The sequence below is a fragment of the Lepidochelys olivacea genome (genome assembly GCF_965140295.1).
Source record: "Lepidochelys olivacea isolate rLepOli2 genome assembly, chromosome: 19".
Classification (NCBI taxonomy): domain Eukaryota; kingdom Metazoa; phylum Chordata; order Testudines; family Cheloniidae; genus Lepidochelys; species Lepidochelys olivacea.
The window spans coordinates 911,987-925,982 of NC_140429.1; the positions used below are offsets into that span (position 1 = coordinate 911,987).

At 54.7% G+C, this 13,996-nt stretch overlaps 1 protein-coding gene across 1 annotated transcript; it reads left to right on the plus strand.

The window, feature by feature from the left end:
• Positions 1–311: 311 nt before the first annotated feature.
• On the plus strand, positions 312–12,983 carry LOC311510234 (uncharacterized protein). The gene is made up of 9 exons (XM_084609759.1): positions 312–376; positions 2,660–2,730; positions 4,288–4,350; positions 5,001–5,122; positions 5,513–5,611; positions 6,406–6,571; positions 8,444–8,508; positions 9,203–9,298; positions 9,813–12,983. Exons 2-9 carry the CDS (start codon positions 2,694–2,696, stop codon positions 10,071–10,073), a joined length of 909 nt encoding a protein of 302 aa, XP_084465885.1. The 5' UTR covers positions 312–376; positions 2,660–2,693; the 3' UTR covers positions 10,074–12,983.
• The last annotated feature ends 1,013 nt before the right edge of the window (positions 12,984–13,996 follow it).

Consider the following 13,996-nt stretch of genomic DNA (forward strand, 5'->3'; position numbering starts at 1 on the left):
GAGGCAGCCATACCTGTAGCTTAGGGCCATGTGGTTCTCCCTGGGACGAGCCGGCGGGAGCGCCCCTGGCCTGTGCGCTCTGCGGATGTTAACATGGTGCCGCGGGGCTGCGGACGCTGAGGGGAGCTCTGGGACGTGGGCAGATTCTCTGACCGTCCGCCCCAGCGGAGCGCTGCTCCCTGAGGCCCGTTTCTGCTCTTGTTGACTTGCTGCGGCTGCCACGGTGACTGGAAGGGCCCCGGTTGCTGCACCTGAGCAGGGTGGTGGCAGGGGCATTTCCTGCAGTTCTGCCCCTCGGCTCAGAAACCAGCGAGGGGGACGAGGGCCCCTGGGTGAAGCGGAAGCAGCAGCGTGAGAGCTGCACCAGCAGCCACAGGTGGGGGCAGGGACAGCTTGAGCCCACTGGGGAAGCCGAATTAAGTTCCCAGGCTCAGCAAAGGGAGAGCAGAGCTGGGTGCAGAGCTAGGGGCGAGGGCGAAGGTGAGCCGGGCGAACTGAGTTGAGCTGCCTGTTCTTGCTTAGTCTGCCTGCATGTTTCTGGGAACACCTCTGTCACGCTGGATCAGGTTGGAGCCTCCTGCGAAAGGGAGAGTTGCCCCTCTGATGTGGCAGTGTGGGACTTGCGTCTCCCAGGAGGGCTGATCGGGAAGCTGGACTAGCCCTAAACATGTCTGGTGAAATGAAGAAAGGGCAGAACTCCCGGCGTGAGCCGTGCCAGAATCATCCAGAGAGGGGTGGGGAGCTCTGGGTTTGAGGGCCTGGTCGAAAGTGCACCTTGGAGAATAGCTATAGTGGAGTGATGAATCGGAGGCCTCCTGGGTCTCTGGCTGAATTTCTGATTCCTGTCTGCTACCTGCCCATGGCTGAGCCGTCCTTGTGCGGATACTGGTGAACAGTGAGCACTGGGCCCCGCCATTCTAGCAGTGTGAACTCTGAGGCCTGACCGACACTAAAAAGCTACAGAACTCAGAGATGTGAAAATCACACTCCTGAGAGCCGCAGCCATGCAGACCTAACCCCCGGTATCCACGCAGCTAGGTCCATGGAAGGGTGTGACTGTTGACTCAGCTGCCATTTACAGCAACAGAATCGCGGAAGCCCCCTGATCGCTGTAAGAAGCATCTGTGCTATAGCAGCCTGGTTGCAGTGCCATGGCTGTAGTGTGGACATGGGCTGGGTTAACCAGGGTTCGCTCTGCAAGTCGCACGGTTTTGTTTTTGTTCCCTGGGGTGACACTCCCAACTAGCCAGCACTGTGAATTGTGACTGTGTGTAGCCCTCCTATGGGTGGGTCTTATTTATCTCTGGTAGATACCCCAGGGCCAGGGCTCTGCTTCTCTGGCAGCCACTGCCATGGGAGCTCTCCGGTATTGCTAAAGCTGCCTCTCTGACCAGACTGCAGCCCCAAACTGTCCCCGGAAGCACCTCCGTGTATCTGAATGTAGGACTCAGGTTGTGATCAGGGCAAAGCTGGCTCCTCAAGCTCCCTGCTGAGCTGGGCTGCAGGAGCAGTTTGTGCTGGCTCCTGGGGACAATGGAGCCGAGGGGCCGGCAAGGGGCACTTCCATTTGGAACCTGAGCCCAGGTGGGAAGGTGCAGCAGGGCTGCCCAGCCAGCTCGCTCTCCCGTGCCCCCTGCAGGCAGGGAGCTTCTGCTCTGCTCCCCGGGTGGAGCTGCATCACTGAGGGAGGCACTGACCCTACTTCCAGCTGCAAATACCCTGGTGTAGCCACAGGTGCAGCGTAATCCACACCAAGCGGCGAAGCCCCCTGGCTCCAGCAGCCGTTCTGTGCAGCAGGCTGGAGAGCGCAGCCGTGGCAGGTCTAGTGGGAACAGGAAGCTCTTTCTGAACGAGATCAGATGCTGCCCGTTTGGCTTAGGCCTCCTTGCAGCGTTAGCCTGATGTTAAACTTGTGCCCCTATGTCTGTCTTGGGCACGCTGCAGACGTGACACTCTCAGTGTGGAGCTGCTGGAGGGGGCAGGGGGCTTTGGCTGCTGACCCAGGCTAGGCGCCATGGCAGGGCTGGGAGGCAGTTTAAGATGGTGAGCGAGCCGGAGGACTGGCGAAATGACGCAGTGAAAGAACGCCCCGTGCTGACACTGGCATGTCGTTCGGTTCAGAGGCAAAGTCAATTGAGATAAGGAGGCTGTTAACCTGGAATGAGGCCTCTGAGAGGTGTCACTGGACTGTGCAACGCACTCGCCATGTGGGGCAGGCTCAGGAGTGCAATGTCAAAGGAGAGCTTGGTTCTCCCACATGACGCTCTGGCGAGTGGTGGGACAGCAGGTGCTGGACCCTGCTGGAGATAATGAGGCCCATGAGGAGAGCTGACCACAAGACAACTGAGAGGCCAGACCTGCGCTTCACTGGCCCAAATTCCTTCGTGTTCTAAACACACGACCTGGGGAATTTCCACGGGGGAAGGACCACTGCCAGTCTTGGAGAGTTTCTGAAATTTGACAAGGTCCTGAGATGCTCTGAATTGCCCTCTCAGGAAAGTATAAACGGGAATGCCGCTGGCCTCGGAGCCTTATGGCTCGCAGGGAGCTGCAGCTGGTCGGTCCGGAACAGTTTGTCTCGTGGGTGCAGTACGTTCGCAGTTGGGTCCCACGGCAGTGAGCTGCAGCTCTTACTCTGTCTTCCCTTCCCTGCCCCCAGGGTTCTGTTGGTGTGAGCGCCTCCCTGGCTGAAGATGGCAAGTTGGGAATGCCGGGTTGCTCCAGGCCGAGGTAAGCGACTTCATTTCAGGAGCAAAGTGTCAGTGACGATCCCAGCCTGTTAAAAGCAAACCTGCTAAATGATCAAATATTCCTCCCCTGCCCCCTCAGACGCCTGCCTTCAGGCTGCTTTGGCCGCTCGGTAGCTGGCGCTGGAACTGCTAACGAGCCAAACCCAGTCTCCCCACAGGGCATGTGGCCCGCAGTGCAAATGGGAGGAATAAGGCAGCGTGGAAGCCGAATTGCCTCCAAGGGGCGTTCTTGGGGGGGAGATGAAAGCACAGGGCGTACCTCCTGCGGAGTTGGCACTAGTGTTGTCCCAGACCAGTGGCCTCCGCGTGTGGTCAGCGGCCCAGGTACTGCGCAAAGCCTCTGGCCATGTGATTTAAGCTACAGTCCCAGCCTGCTGTTCCCGCACCCTGGGACAGCGGGTGCCCCACACGCAGCCGCCGCGTGCACGCTCCCGTGTGACGATGTGGGCGTGCCGGGGTGAGCCCCACTGACGCACGGTGGCGGGAGCAGCTGTCAGTGGGGGTGTGACTGCCAGGGAGCTCGGCGACAGCAGGCAGCTCCCCGAGTGCTGTGGGAGAGGCTCTGCTACCAGAGCACCCTCGCATCACGGGACCAGGCAGCCCCGCCTCCTGCCCTGGTAACTCAGCAGTGCGACGAGGGGTCATCTGCTGTGCTGAAGATTTGTGATGCTCTGCCATGCTGGCACCTCTGCTCTCCAGGCTGTGCCCAGGCTGGTGAGAGCTGCTTCCTCTGGCCTCTCAAAGGGCCCACAAATAACATCCTCTCATGGCTCAGCTGGGTCCTTACAGTTCTAGACAATGGCTGTGTCGTGTGGCATGAGGAATGGCAGGGTATTCACTCCCCTTGCCTGCACAGTGCACTCCCCCTGGGAATCGATGGCCCAGGGCTGCATCCTGCTCAGTTACTAGAAGCAGATGCTGCTGCCTTGGTGACATTTCCTGTAAACGGTGCGATGCCTACAGCTCACCCCTGCAGTGAATACAGCCTTGCTGTTCTGTGTCTGTGACATGCTCCCGCTGCCCTCCACAGGGCATTTGTCTGGGACTGGGGCTATCCTGGAGGTGTCAGTCCTGGATTCAGGGAGCCCTTCACGCTGCCTTGACAAGTGATTAATTAGTCTTCTTATTGAGCAAAAATAGTGAATTGGGAAGAGAGCCGTCCAAGGACAGTCAGTTCTAAGGGGTTTGTGCAAGAGGAGGGAGTTTGGCTCTCCAGCTAAAGCTGCTGTCTCCAGGCCATGGTCAGGGTCCTGCAGCATTTCCTGCTCGCTCCCGCTGTGCCTGCTGACTCCAAAGGGTGAGCCCCCCACCCCCCATGCACAGGGCCCCATGCAAACTCCTCTGGGTAGGAGAGAGGTGCCTCCCAGACACCCCCTTCTGTCAGGACTTTTAAAGCCGGTGACTCAAAATGACTTGGCCTTGGAGCCCAAGTGTGAGAACACTGACACTTCCCTAGTGCAGCGTATTCTGCAGTTGAGTAACTCTGGCAGCAGGTGTTACAAGCTCAGCACTGTGCAATCTCCTCTCTCTGTTCCAGGCTTCCTCCTGCTCTGCATTTTGACTCTGCATCTTAGCTCTTGGAATCCTCTTGAATCAGCAGGTGAGGTGCAGGCTGGCCAATGGGGAGAACTCTAGGTGCCTTTTGAGGAAACTGCTTTAGAGGTGGTTTTGTTTGGACGCTTGCCCCGCCCTGTCCGAGATGCGTATGGTGGGGGCAAAAGGGAAACCACACATAGGAAAAATCTCAGCGTTTCTGATTTGTGTGCCAAGCTCTTCTCTCCATGCAGCTGCTAGAGCTCCAAGAAACCCAGATTTAACCTGCCTCCCCAGCTACCAGCCTGTTCCCTTCTGATGCAGATCTAATTCTAGGAAAGACTTCTTCTTAGGCAAAGCGTCACTGGTGAGCAGGGTTATGGGGCCAGGCTCACCCCTTCAGTGGAGGTCCCAGCGGTGAGGGAGGAACTGTAAAATCAGCCATGGGTTTATCGCTGATGCTAGTAGTCATGCAATGGAGTGTTGTCCACACGTCATCTCTGGCTCCCCAGACACTCACATTTAGAGTATTTCCCCTCTGGTACCTTCCATATCCCACACATGATTTCCCTGCCGATTTCTGTACAGCCCCTCAGGCAGCATGCTATGCAAGGGCAGGGCTGCAGCTTCTCTGGACACCTAGCTCTCAACTTGTTATGAGCACAAGATACGTTTCCCTCCTGATGACTTATCACTTGGAAACCTTCTACCTTCCAGAGACGAGCCCTCCTCCTGCCGTGTCTTTCTTCGATACCACCCCCTCTGTTCCAGAGACTTCCCCTATTTCCAGCACATGTATGGTCTCCAACTACTCTGCTAATGGGACAGAAGACACACCTGTAAGGAAACTGCCTTCGGTCAAATAGTGTCCAGGGTTTCTGCCAGGAGCCCAAAGGGGCGGGAGGGGTGTGAGTGGGGAGGCGAGAGAAGAGCAGAGTTCCTTTGCGGCTCTGCTGGGAGGGCAGGAGCTCCTGGGGGTGGCTGATAAGAAGCTATCCTAGCTGACAATTAAGGCTTCCCCCAAAGCTGGATTTCTTGGTGCTGCATGAGCCCACAGATTCCATCCTAGGGTAGCTGAGCAGATGCTCCCAGAGGCAGTGAGTGATCTGCAAGGCCAGAGCAAATGACAGCCAAGAGGAGCTCTGCTGGGTGCATTGCCAGCGTGGGGCTGCCATGGGCAGGTCTGTAGTGAGAGAGGTGCCCTCGGAGTGTGTGTGCTCTTCCCTCAGATCACCTGCCAGAGTTTTCAGTGCTCTGGAGAGAGATGCTACGAGGAGGAAGCTTATGCCAATGACACCGCGACCTGCCACAATGAGTCTCACTGTGAGGTAGGGGAGTTCTCCGGGTGGGCACTGTGCCAGTCACCTCTGCTGCTCCCTGCATGAGTGAGCTGCTCGCATTAACGCCCAGGGTGCAGCACTCCTAGACCCTGGGAGAGCATCCTGTCTGATGTCTCAGCTCTGCCTGCGGGAGGGGAGGGAGATCATAGAAGCTTCCCAAGCCCTGGGTTGCTGTGATGTGTTTTGGAGGCAGGGGAGGAGGATGCAAAGTGAGTCACAATATTTCCCTTCCTCGCCAGCCTATTGCCTGGTAACCCCAGAGCTTATAAACCTGTGCCCAGCTCCTGTTCTTGTCCTTTTGCACAGTCTGTCACTTATTCCTGCTCTGACTGGTTTTTGTCACGCTCTCTCCTAACCCTGGTTTGTGGTTTGTCCATCCCCTCCCCATCCCCATCCTTTCCTCCTTAACTCCATCCTGTCTCCTATGTTCTTAAACCTGCCCTTTGCTTAGTGCTCGCAGGAGCAGCCTGGTGTCTCCCATGACCTGCTCCCTGGGATAGACCTAGCTGGCCTTAGAGCTTGCCAATTTTTCCTTGCTGTCAGCCATCTGTCAGCTGTATCACGGTGTGTCCCCCTGGCTCCAGCATGCCCAGAGCAATCCCTGGTGCAGTTTTTCAGGCTGTTCTCAGTGGCATGGGGGAGTGCAGAGATGAGCCCACCCCACACCATGAGCTCTGTGGCTCTGCCAGCCACCGCCCCCTAAACCAGTGCTGGGTGTGTGGGCCAAGTGTGGCTGTCAGCATCTCGAGTACATGGCTCTGGCTCTTCCCTTGTCCCTGCAGCTCTATCGTCTCAACAGCACAAACTACACAGCCAAGTGCAGCAGCGAGTGTGGGAGCGGGAACGGCACCGAGATGTGTGTGACCAACGGCAGCATGAGCATGAGCAAGTGCATCCTGGAGTGCTGCAACTCATCCCAGTGCCTGCAACTCAATGCCACCACCTACGGTAACCCGCCTGCTGGGAACAGCCCGGCCCACTGGCCACCTGCACTGGGCTTCTCACTCCGAGCAAGAGACTTTGTTTCCCTGCAGCAAATAGAAGGGTTCATTTTATTGCACATGGCCAGAGACTGACGTGTGTTGTCTCTCACGTAGGGCCCTACCTGCATTGTGGCTTTTGTTTCTCTAAGGCAGAAGGAGAAGGGCTGGAATGGTGGGGTGGGCCTGGGGCACCTGCCACCTGAGTGGAGGAGTGGGTTTATTTTGTACTCTCACCATCTTCCCCTGCCCTTTGGCTGATGCATGGCAGCGATCACGGCCCTCTGCTGGATTGTCAGATCTGCTCTCATGAAAGTCATAGGCTCTGTGCTGCTAACAACTAAGGGAGCTTCACCTTGAGTGCTGGGTTCTGTGCATGTGGTGCGGGATCAGAGTCTATCCCTGCGGGGCTCTGAAGCCCGTAGGGGCCGTAGAGTAGCTGAAGTTCCTACGTGACAGCAGTCTCCATCCAACACATTTTTCTGGAGACAAGCCACAACAGCAGAGGCATCTAGACCCTCCGCTTCCAAAGAGAGCCATGGGTAGCAGGGATGGGTGCCTGTCCCTCCCATGCGTAGAACCCATCCAGGCCATAGAGTCTGGCTCAGGAGCTGGCTCTGGTGCTTGTGGGGGTTTGGACTCCCGACGGCTCTGGTTCGGCCAGAGGGATTCCGTAGGAAGGCCTCTTGCAGGATAACTAACTGAATTACGATCGCTCGCGAAGGCCAGGCACCGGATTCCTAGGAGCACTGTAGCTCTCTGATGGTGCTTTCTCTGGAAAAGCCATCCTGCAATGTCTTAGCAGGAAAGCCTGATACCCACAGGCTGTAGGGTCTCGCAGCCCTGGTGGAGTGGGCAGAGCTGTCGTGGTGGCTCACCTGCATGCACTTGGGGTTTCTCTTACTGCTGCCTCCTCTAGCTGCATCACAGTCGCCCATTCGCCCCCTCGAGAGCCTCCCACGTATCCTGATTTCCCTCATTCCATCCCACAGGGGTAAACAAACTAGTTCTCTCTTCTTCCACTGTCGGGATCATGCAGCACTTCCTGCTTCTACGTTCTTCTCAGGCCCGCAAGCTGGGTGAATTCCAGGTCTCCTTCCTGGGAGTGGCTCCGCTCTGCTGGGTCCTGGGGGGCACGCAGGCCCATAGCTGGACTTAGCCACCTGTTCAGATTCCCATTAGGAGTGTGATTGGCTCACTCAGCCACTCCCCAGACCACTCACTGCCATTGTGCCAAGGTGAAACTAGTGACCAAATGATCACTAACTAAACTGTGGAACTCGCTGTCAAAAGATGTCAGAGTCCAAAAATGTGACAAGACTTTTTCTCAAAGGATTAGACACTTCTCTGGATGATGAAAACATCCACAGTTCCATTAGCTGGGGCAAAAAATAGAAGGGCTTGGAGCAGGGAACAATCCGTACTGGAGGAAGAAATAATCTGCCTACAAGGGACATTTCACAGATGTCCATTGTGGGGGTTTCTTGAATTTGTCTCCAAGGTGCTGTCAGACCAGATACTGGGCTAGATAGACGCCTGGCCTGCCCTGGCAGTTCCTAGGCACCAAACACACCTGAGCTTTGGTAGGGAGAGCAGGGGTTGGGGAGAAGTAACAGATGTGGTTCACATTCTGGAATGAGGCTGCTGAATACCTGTCTCCTGTATTGAAGTGCACTAATGTAAATCCCCATGTTAAAATGACTCTAGCGGCTTCCACTGGGGCGTGTCAGTCTCTGGCCGTGTTCTGGATTCTAGACCTGGGTCCCAAGGCTACATGGATATGCAGAGTAGCAGGAAGGCATGGCTCTGTCTCACCAGTCTCCTTTCGTGTCTCTTTCAGGTGACTTGCCGCCCACCACCACTCCAGCTCCCACAACTACCACCATGAAGCCCCCTCCCAGGAATGTAAGTATTGCCTCCAGCATGATCAGACTGCAGAGCTGTGTAGGCATGCACCAGTGGGAATCCTACGCTGAGCAGCGTTGCCATGAACTGTTACGCACACTCTCTCTCTCTCTCTCTCTCTCTCTCTCTCTCTCTCCTCCCCTCCAACCCCCTCGAACTGCCATGCATTACCCCCATAACAGGACCCTTTCATCTCAGTCCTCTGATGCATGGAAGAGATTCCCAGATGATGGCTGGGAGTTTGCTTATCTCCATGGAACCCTGCAGAGCCCCCTCCATGAGGGTGGAGGCAGAGGAGGGTTTGGCACTTGCCAGCTAGGGTGCAATTTTAGTGAAGTTTGGGTGTTGGGAGTTGATTTTTCTTTGATCTTTCTGTATTTGGAGTGTCAGTGAATGTTGTAAAATGTGGCTGCCAGCCCCTGAAAGGTGGTCTTGTTAATGAAGATTTGGGCTTGCTGGAACTGCCTGTACAGTGCCAGTCACTGCCCAACAGCCACCTGGCTCTTGGAGGGCAATCTGCTGATCCTGGGGTCCCTGGGACCACTTGCTTTCCCTGTGTGACTTTTAGCTCCTCACACAAGTGTCTCATAATGACCAGGCAAAAGGAAAGTGACTCAAATGTCAGACCTTGTTGTGGTAGCTCTGCTCTCTGGAGTGGTGGGTGTTCACAGTGCTTTTCGTGGCTGTCTTGTAGGGGAAAGTGTGCACAACCTTCTCCTGTAAGGGAGCTGGATGCTTCAAAGGCCAGAAGTCTGTTGCTGAATGCATCGTTGGATACAACTTCTGTGAGGTACTGGACTTGTTTGGCAATTCTTTAACAACCCTGAGCTGTGCCTCTTAACTAGAGTTGTGAATGGAGCAGGACTGAAGGGCTCCAGGCCAGGTCTCCGCTCCGTCTGACATTGCTCCATCAGTGCTGCCGTTTCACAGCTGGTGCTGGGCTCTTGTCAGCACTTGCAGCATAGAGATGTTTGTGGATCTTGTGCCATCCTGACAGCTCTGGAGTCAGAGCAGCTAAAGCAGAGTCATCGACAGCAAACTTCCCTGGGACAAACACCTGGGGCAGGGAGTAGTTGAGTCTCTGTGGTTCTCTTTGTCCTTGACCTCTTGGAGATTCCAACAAGCGCCTCAACTAGGGTAGTGATATGGGCACTGCAGCTTTTGTTAAAGCTGACTCTGTGCATCCTCTGCCTCTGAACCAGGAGGATGGGCCTGGGGGTTTGAGTTGGTCCCATTAACAAGAATGCAAGAACCCAGAGGGGTGCTAAAGCCCAAGACTGCTAATGTCTGTCTCCTTCCTGCAGATGAAGAAGACTGGCTCAAATTACGTGGCTGGATGTAGCAAAGTCTGCAAGACCGCCAGCCCAGTCTGTGCCAGAGGAGCAGCAGCCCTCTGTTACCAGGAATGCTGCCAAGCTACCCCTAAAACTAGCTGCCTGAAACTGGATGGCAACGTGCACTTCAATGGCGCTGGGCAGGTGGCTCTGGCCCCACTCCTGAAACTCCTGGCCTGTGGTGTGGGTCTTGTCATGCATTACAGTCTCTCCACTTTCCTTCAGGGTTAAGCAATGACCCTCTGAGCTCCGTAGGCTGACTAGGGAAGGATTCGGGGGCATACACTATATTGGCTAAAACTGGCACAAGATCTAGGGTTTCTGTACCTCTTAAATTCAGCTAAGGCTGGCTAGAAAATTCCATCTATTGAATCAGCATCACAGGAAGGGAGGTCGCTGGAAACCACAGGCCTTCTCCTCTCTGTGTGGGCCTGGCTAGCCCCACGGAAGTTAGTGGCTAGCACCCATGGGTGTTTGTGAAATACAGACCCCAGTGAGTGCAGCTGACTGAACCAGTAGGGTGTGTCTACGCTGCAGTAAAACACCACTGCTGGCCCCTGTCAGATGACTCCAAGACCTGGGAGGTGGGAGGGTCCTAGAGCCTGGGCTTCAGCCTAAGCCCAGTCTCTACACTGAATTTTACAGTCCCACACCTTGAGTCCCACGAGCCTGAGTCAGCTGACACGGACCAGCCACAGGTGTCCTACTACAGTGTAGACAGACCCTTAGTCTCTCCCATGTGGATTCTCCAATTTGATCCAGGGGAGGGTGGAAACTAGTGGCCATGGGGATGGATGTGGGGCTCCCGAACCTGGGGAGAGGGGAGGCATTGTGCCACATGCTTCCTTCTAGCCACAGGAGTGATGTCAGCTGCTCGCTGGACTGACTCCTGGGTGCGCTGTCTGTGCAGAACGGATTAGGAGCTGGCTAGCTGCTGAGGGGCAGCCCACAGTGAACCCCCCTCCCTTCTGAGCACCAGCACCTCTTCCTGACTCTTGGGGGTGGAGAGGGCAAGCTCCAGCCACTAGGGGACTCTGTGAATTACTCTGCCACCGTTCACGCCTCTTGTTTGTATGTAAAGCAGCTGTCTGTGTAGCAGGGACGGTGTCCGAGTGAAATCACAGTCCTCTGCTGCACACACACCCCAGCCCTCCCCCATGGAAGGAAAACACTGTAATGGGAGTATCCGAGCAGGGAGAGCTTTCCATTATGCTAAGGTGCCTCTGCTAACCAAGGGAACATGCTGCTAGAGGGGGCAAGGCAGGACTTGGGGCTGGTCTACACTGGGCGCTTACACTGGCATAGCTACGTCTCTCAGGGATGTGAAAAACACCTCTGGGAGACGTAGCTCTGCCGACTTAACCCCTGTGTAGAAAATGCTAGGTCGATGGAAGAGTCCTTCCCTCAACCATAACTGCTGTCTCTCGGGGAGGTGGAGAACCCCTCCCGTTGGCATAGCTAGTGTCTGCACTGAAGTGCTACAGTGGAGCTGCTGCAGTTCAAGTGTAGACACACCCTTGGGTTCCTAACCCAAGAGCTGCCTAGCCAGTAAACCAACTGGCCTGAGCTGTTGGCTGAAATCATTGGCATCTTCCTAACGGCCAAGTTTGTAGAACCTCCTGTCATAACATCTCCTGAGGCTAGGCCAGTCTCCCAGCATCCTGGTAAACGCTGCCCCACATCAGGGACTAATCAATGGCCCCGCTGACCCCTGAAGGTAGTAGTTCCCCAGTTCCCCTAGCTGTACGTATTCACCACCCTCCATAGGCCAGAGAGCACAAGTCTGACCTTAACTTGGTCTGAGGTGGCAGCCGCGCTGCTGACAGTCACTGGCCCAGCTGACTTGAATGTTGGCTGGTATTAGTGTATCTGATTCTTTGATTGATTGAAGTTAGCTCGTAGGAGTAGTTCTGAATAGCAATAGGTTGCTGTTTCCAAGTTCCATACACGACCTCTAAGCCTTATTTTAACTTCCACGGTTAGTTTCTTTTTGGAACCTTGTGTTTTTAATGAACCTTAAACCCCCATGATTGTGCCTCTCCCTGTGAAATCCAAAGGGGAACAGAGCAGACACAGCCTGTGCATTAAGCAGGCTGCAAAGCTGCCCACTTCCCTGCCAAAAACCCGTAGGACTGTGTGACTTCAAACAAAGTGAAGCACCCTGGGGCTACGGCCGTGTGACTTTACTAGTCTGAGATTTTGGATTACCTGGAATGAATGACATCCTGCATGGGCGGTGCGGATAATAAGCTGGGGAATGCTGTGCCTCTCCAACATCCCCGCGTGGCCCTGCCCATGCTCTGCCCTGGGACCCCCTCCTGCTGCTAGTTGGCCCCAGCTCAGGCAGGCTGCTGCTCTTCTGGGAAGCCCACTGGGGCTAGGGCAGCTGGGACTTGGGGTGTCTGGGGCCACCCAGCTCCGGCAGCCTGGTGGGGGTGGCTCTGGGCTTCGGGGTGGGAAGGAGGGTGGGAGGAGCAGGTCCTCAGGCAGAAGGGGTGGGCCAGGTCAGGGGCTATCCTCCCCGAGCCTGTGGTTCACCCACTGCCCATGCATCTAGCTATATGAATGATGGGGTGGAAGAAGCCTCTGAAAGGGCAGAAAATCCTGCCATAAATCCAGGCACAAGCAAAGTCCACCTGGGGTAGTGACCTGCTTGCAATGTAGCTTTTCTAAGCATTGACCTCAATAACTAGCTTATAACCACACTGATGATGGAATGTCTCCTACCTGGGTGGGCTAAATTAGGAACACCATATTTCTTCTCTAGAATCTTACCCAAGGAAACAGCGTTCCTCTAAAAGTGGCACATATGTCTTAGGAGCCTGTTTGCCAGTCCCGGAGTCTTTACTGTCTGAAGGGTGACTAATAAAAGTAGAACCAGGATCGTAAGGGACTGTTCATTCTAGCCATGTGTTTAATCCGGGATTAGTCTGTGTCTAAAAGAATCTGCTGCAACCAATTGTTGCACCCAATGTAGCTGATACTGATTAAGTGACTGAATTATGTTTGCTGGAAACCACAAGGCAGAGATTGCTGGTAGCTGATGATAGATATGAGCTCTGTTGTGACTGTTGTACTCTGTTGTTCTATTTTCAGAATCTGTCCTTTGAAGAGGCGTTATAAATAAATATATTTATCAACCTCCGTGTTTAATTATTGGAGGCGATCTTCTGCCATGGCTGAAGCCTGTTTCAGGGCTTGTCGTGCTGGGGAGGTCAGGGAGACAGTGACTCAAGGCAGATGTGGAGTGGGGGAGAGTGGTTGGCAGGCCCTTGGGTGATGAATGTGGCTGAAACGACGTGTACAATAAACCCTTCATTGCTGTGGCAGCCTAAACTAGGAAGTGCCTGGCGACCTCCCTCTCGCTGGCATGGGGACTCGGTTATTATTTTCAGCCAAACTCCTTGAAGTCTTCAGTGTGCCCCTTCCTCTGTGCAGGACTCCTTGTTCCCATGACTGCCTTGCCTACTCTGTGCTGTGACTCCTGCAGCCTAGTCTACAGCCGACTCGTTCTGATGTGTTTACAGACCCCAAAGGTGGGGCTTTTATTTGTTACAGACCTCAAATGCTAGCTTATGACAAATCATAAGCAGGGCACTGCTTAGTGCTAGTGGAAAAATTCACACTGTGCTAACAACTGCCTTTGAGAGGAACAGATCCTGTCATCATTGTTTGGGTGTCAGAGTAACAGCCGTGTTAGTCTGTATTCGCAAAAAGAAAAGGAGGACTTGTGGCACCTTAGCGACTAACCAATTTATTTGAGCATAAGCTTTCGTGAGCTACAGCTCACTTCATCGGATGCAGACCTCAGCTGCTGGCAGGCCTTAATGCTCATGTTTATACTTGAGCTGGCATAAATTACACACACAAACATCCCCTGCAGCATTTTACGGATACTTCTTATAGTTTGCAATCCCCAGGCTAAGCTTTCCTTGCAGTCTGCCTCCTCCCTTCCCACTGTTGTGAGCTTCTGCTCAGGAGCTAGCAGGAGCCTGGCTCTGGAGCAGCAGGTGTCCTTTTCTCCTACAGCCAGGAATGTTCCTGCTGTTGGGGCGTTACCTTAGAAGAGGGATATTTACTCCCTAATCATTCCCAAAACCTGGAAGAGACGAAACGTGAAATGGCGCCACATTCTCAGGATTCTAGAAAATAAA

Coding starts and splice junctions, on each gene's coding strand:
- LOC311510234 (XM_084609759.1), top strand. CDS start 2,694: ATGGCAAGTTGGGAATGCCGGGTTGCTCCAGGCCGAG. Junction 2,731..4,287: donor CCGGGTTGCTCCAGGCCGAG/GTAAGCGACTTC, acceptor TCTCTGTTCCAG/GCTTCCTCCTGCTCTGCATT. Junction 5,123..5,512: donor ATGGGACAGAAGACACACCT/GTAAGGAAACTG, acceptor CTCTTCCCTCAG/ATCACCTGCCAGAGTTTTCA.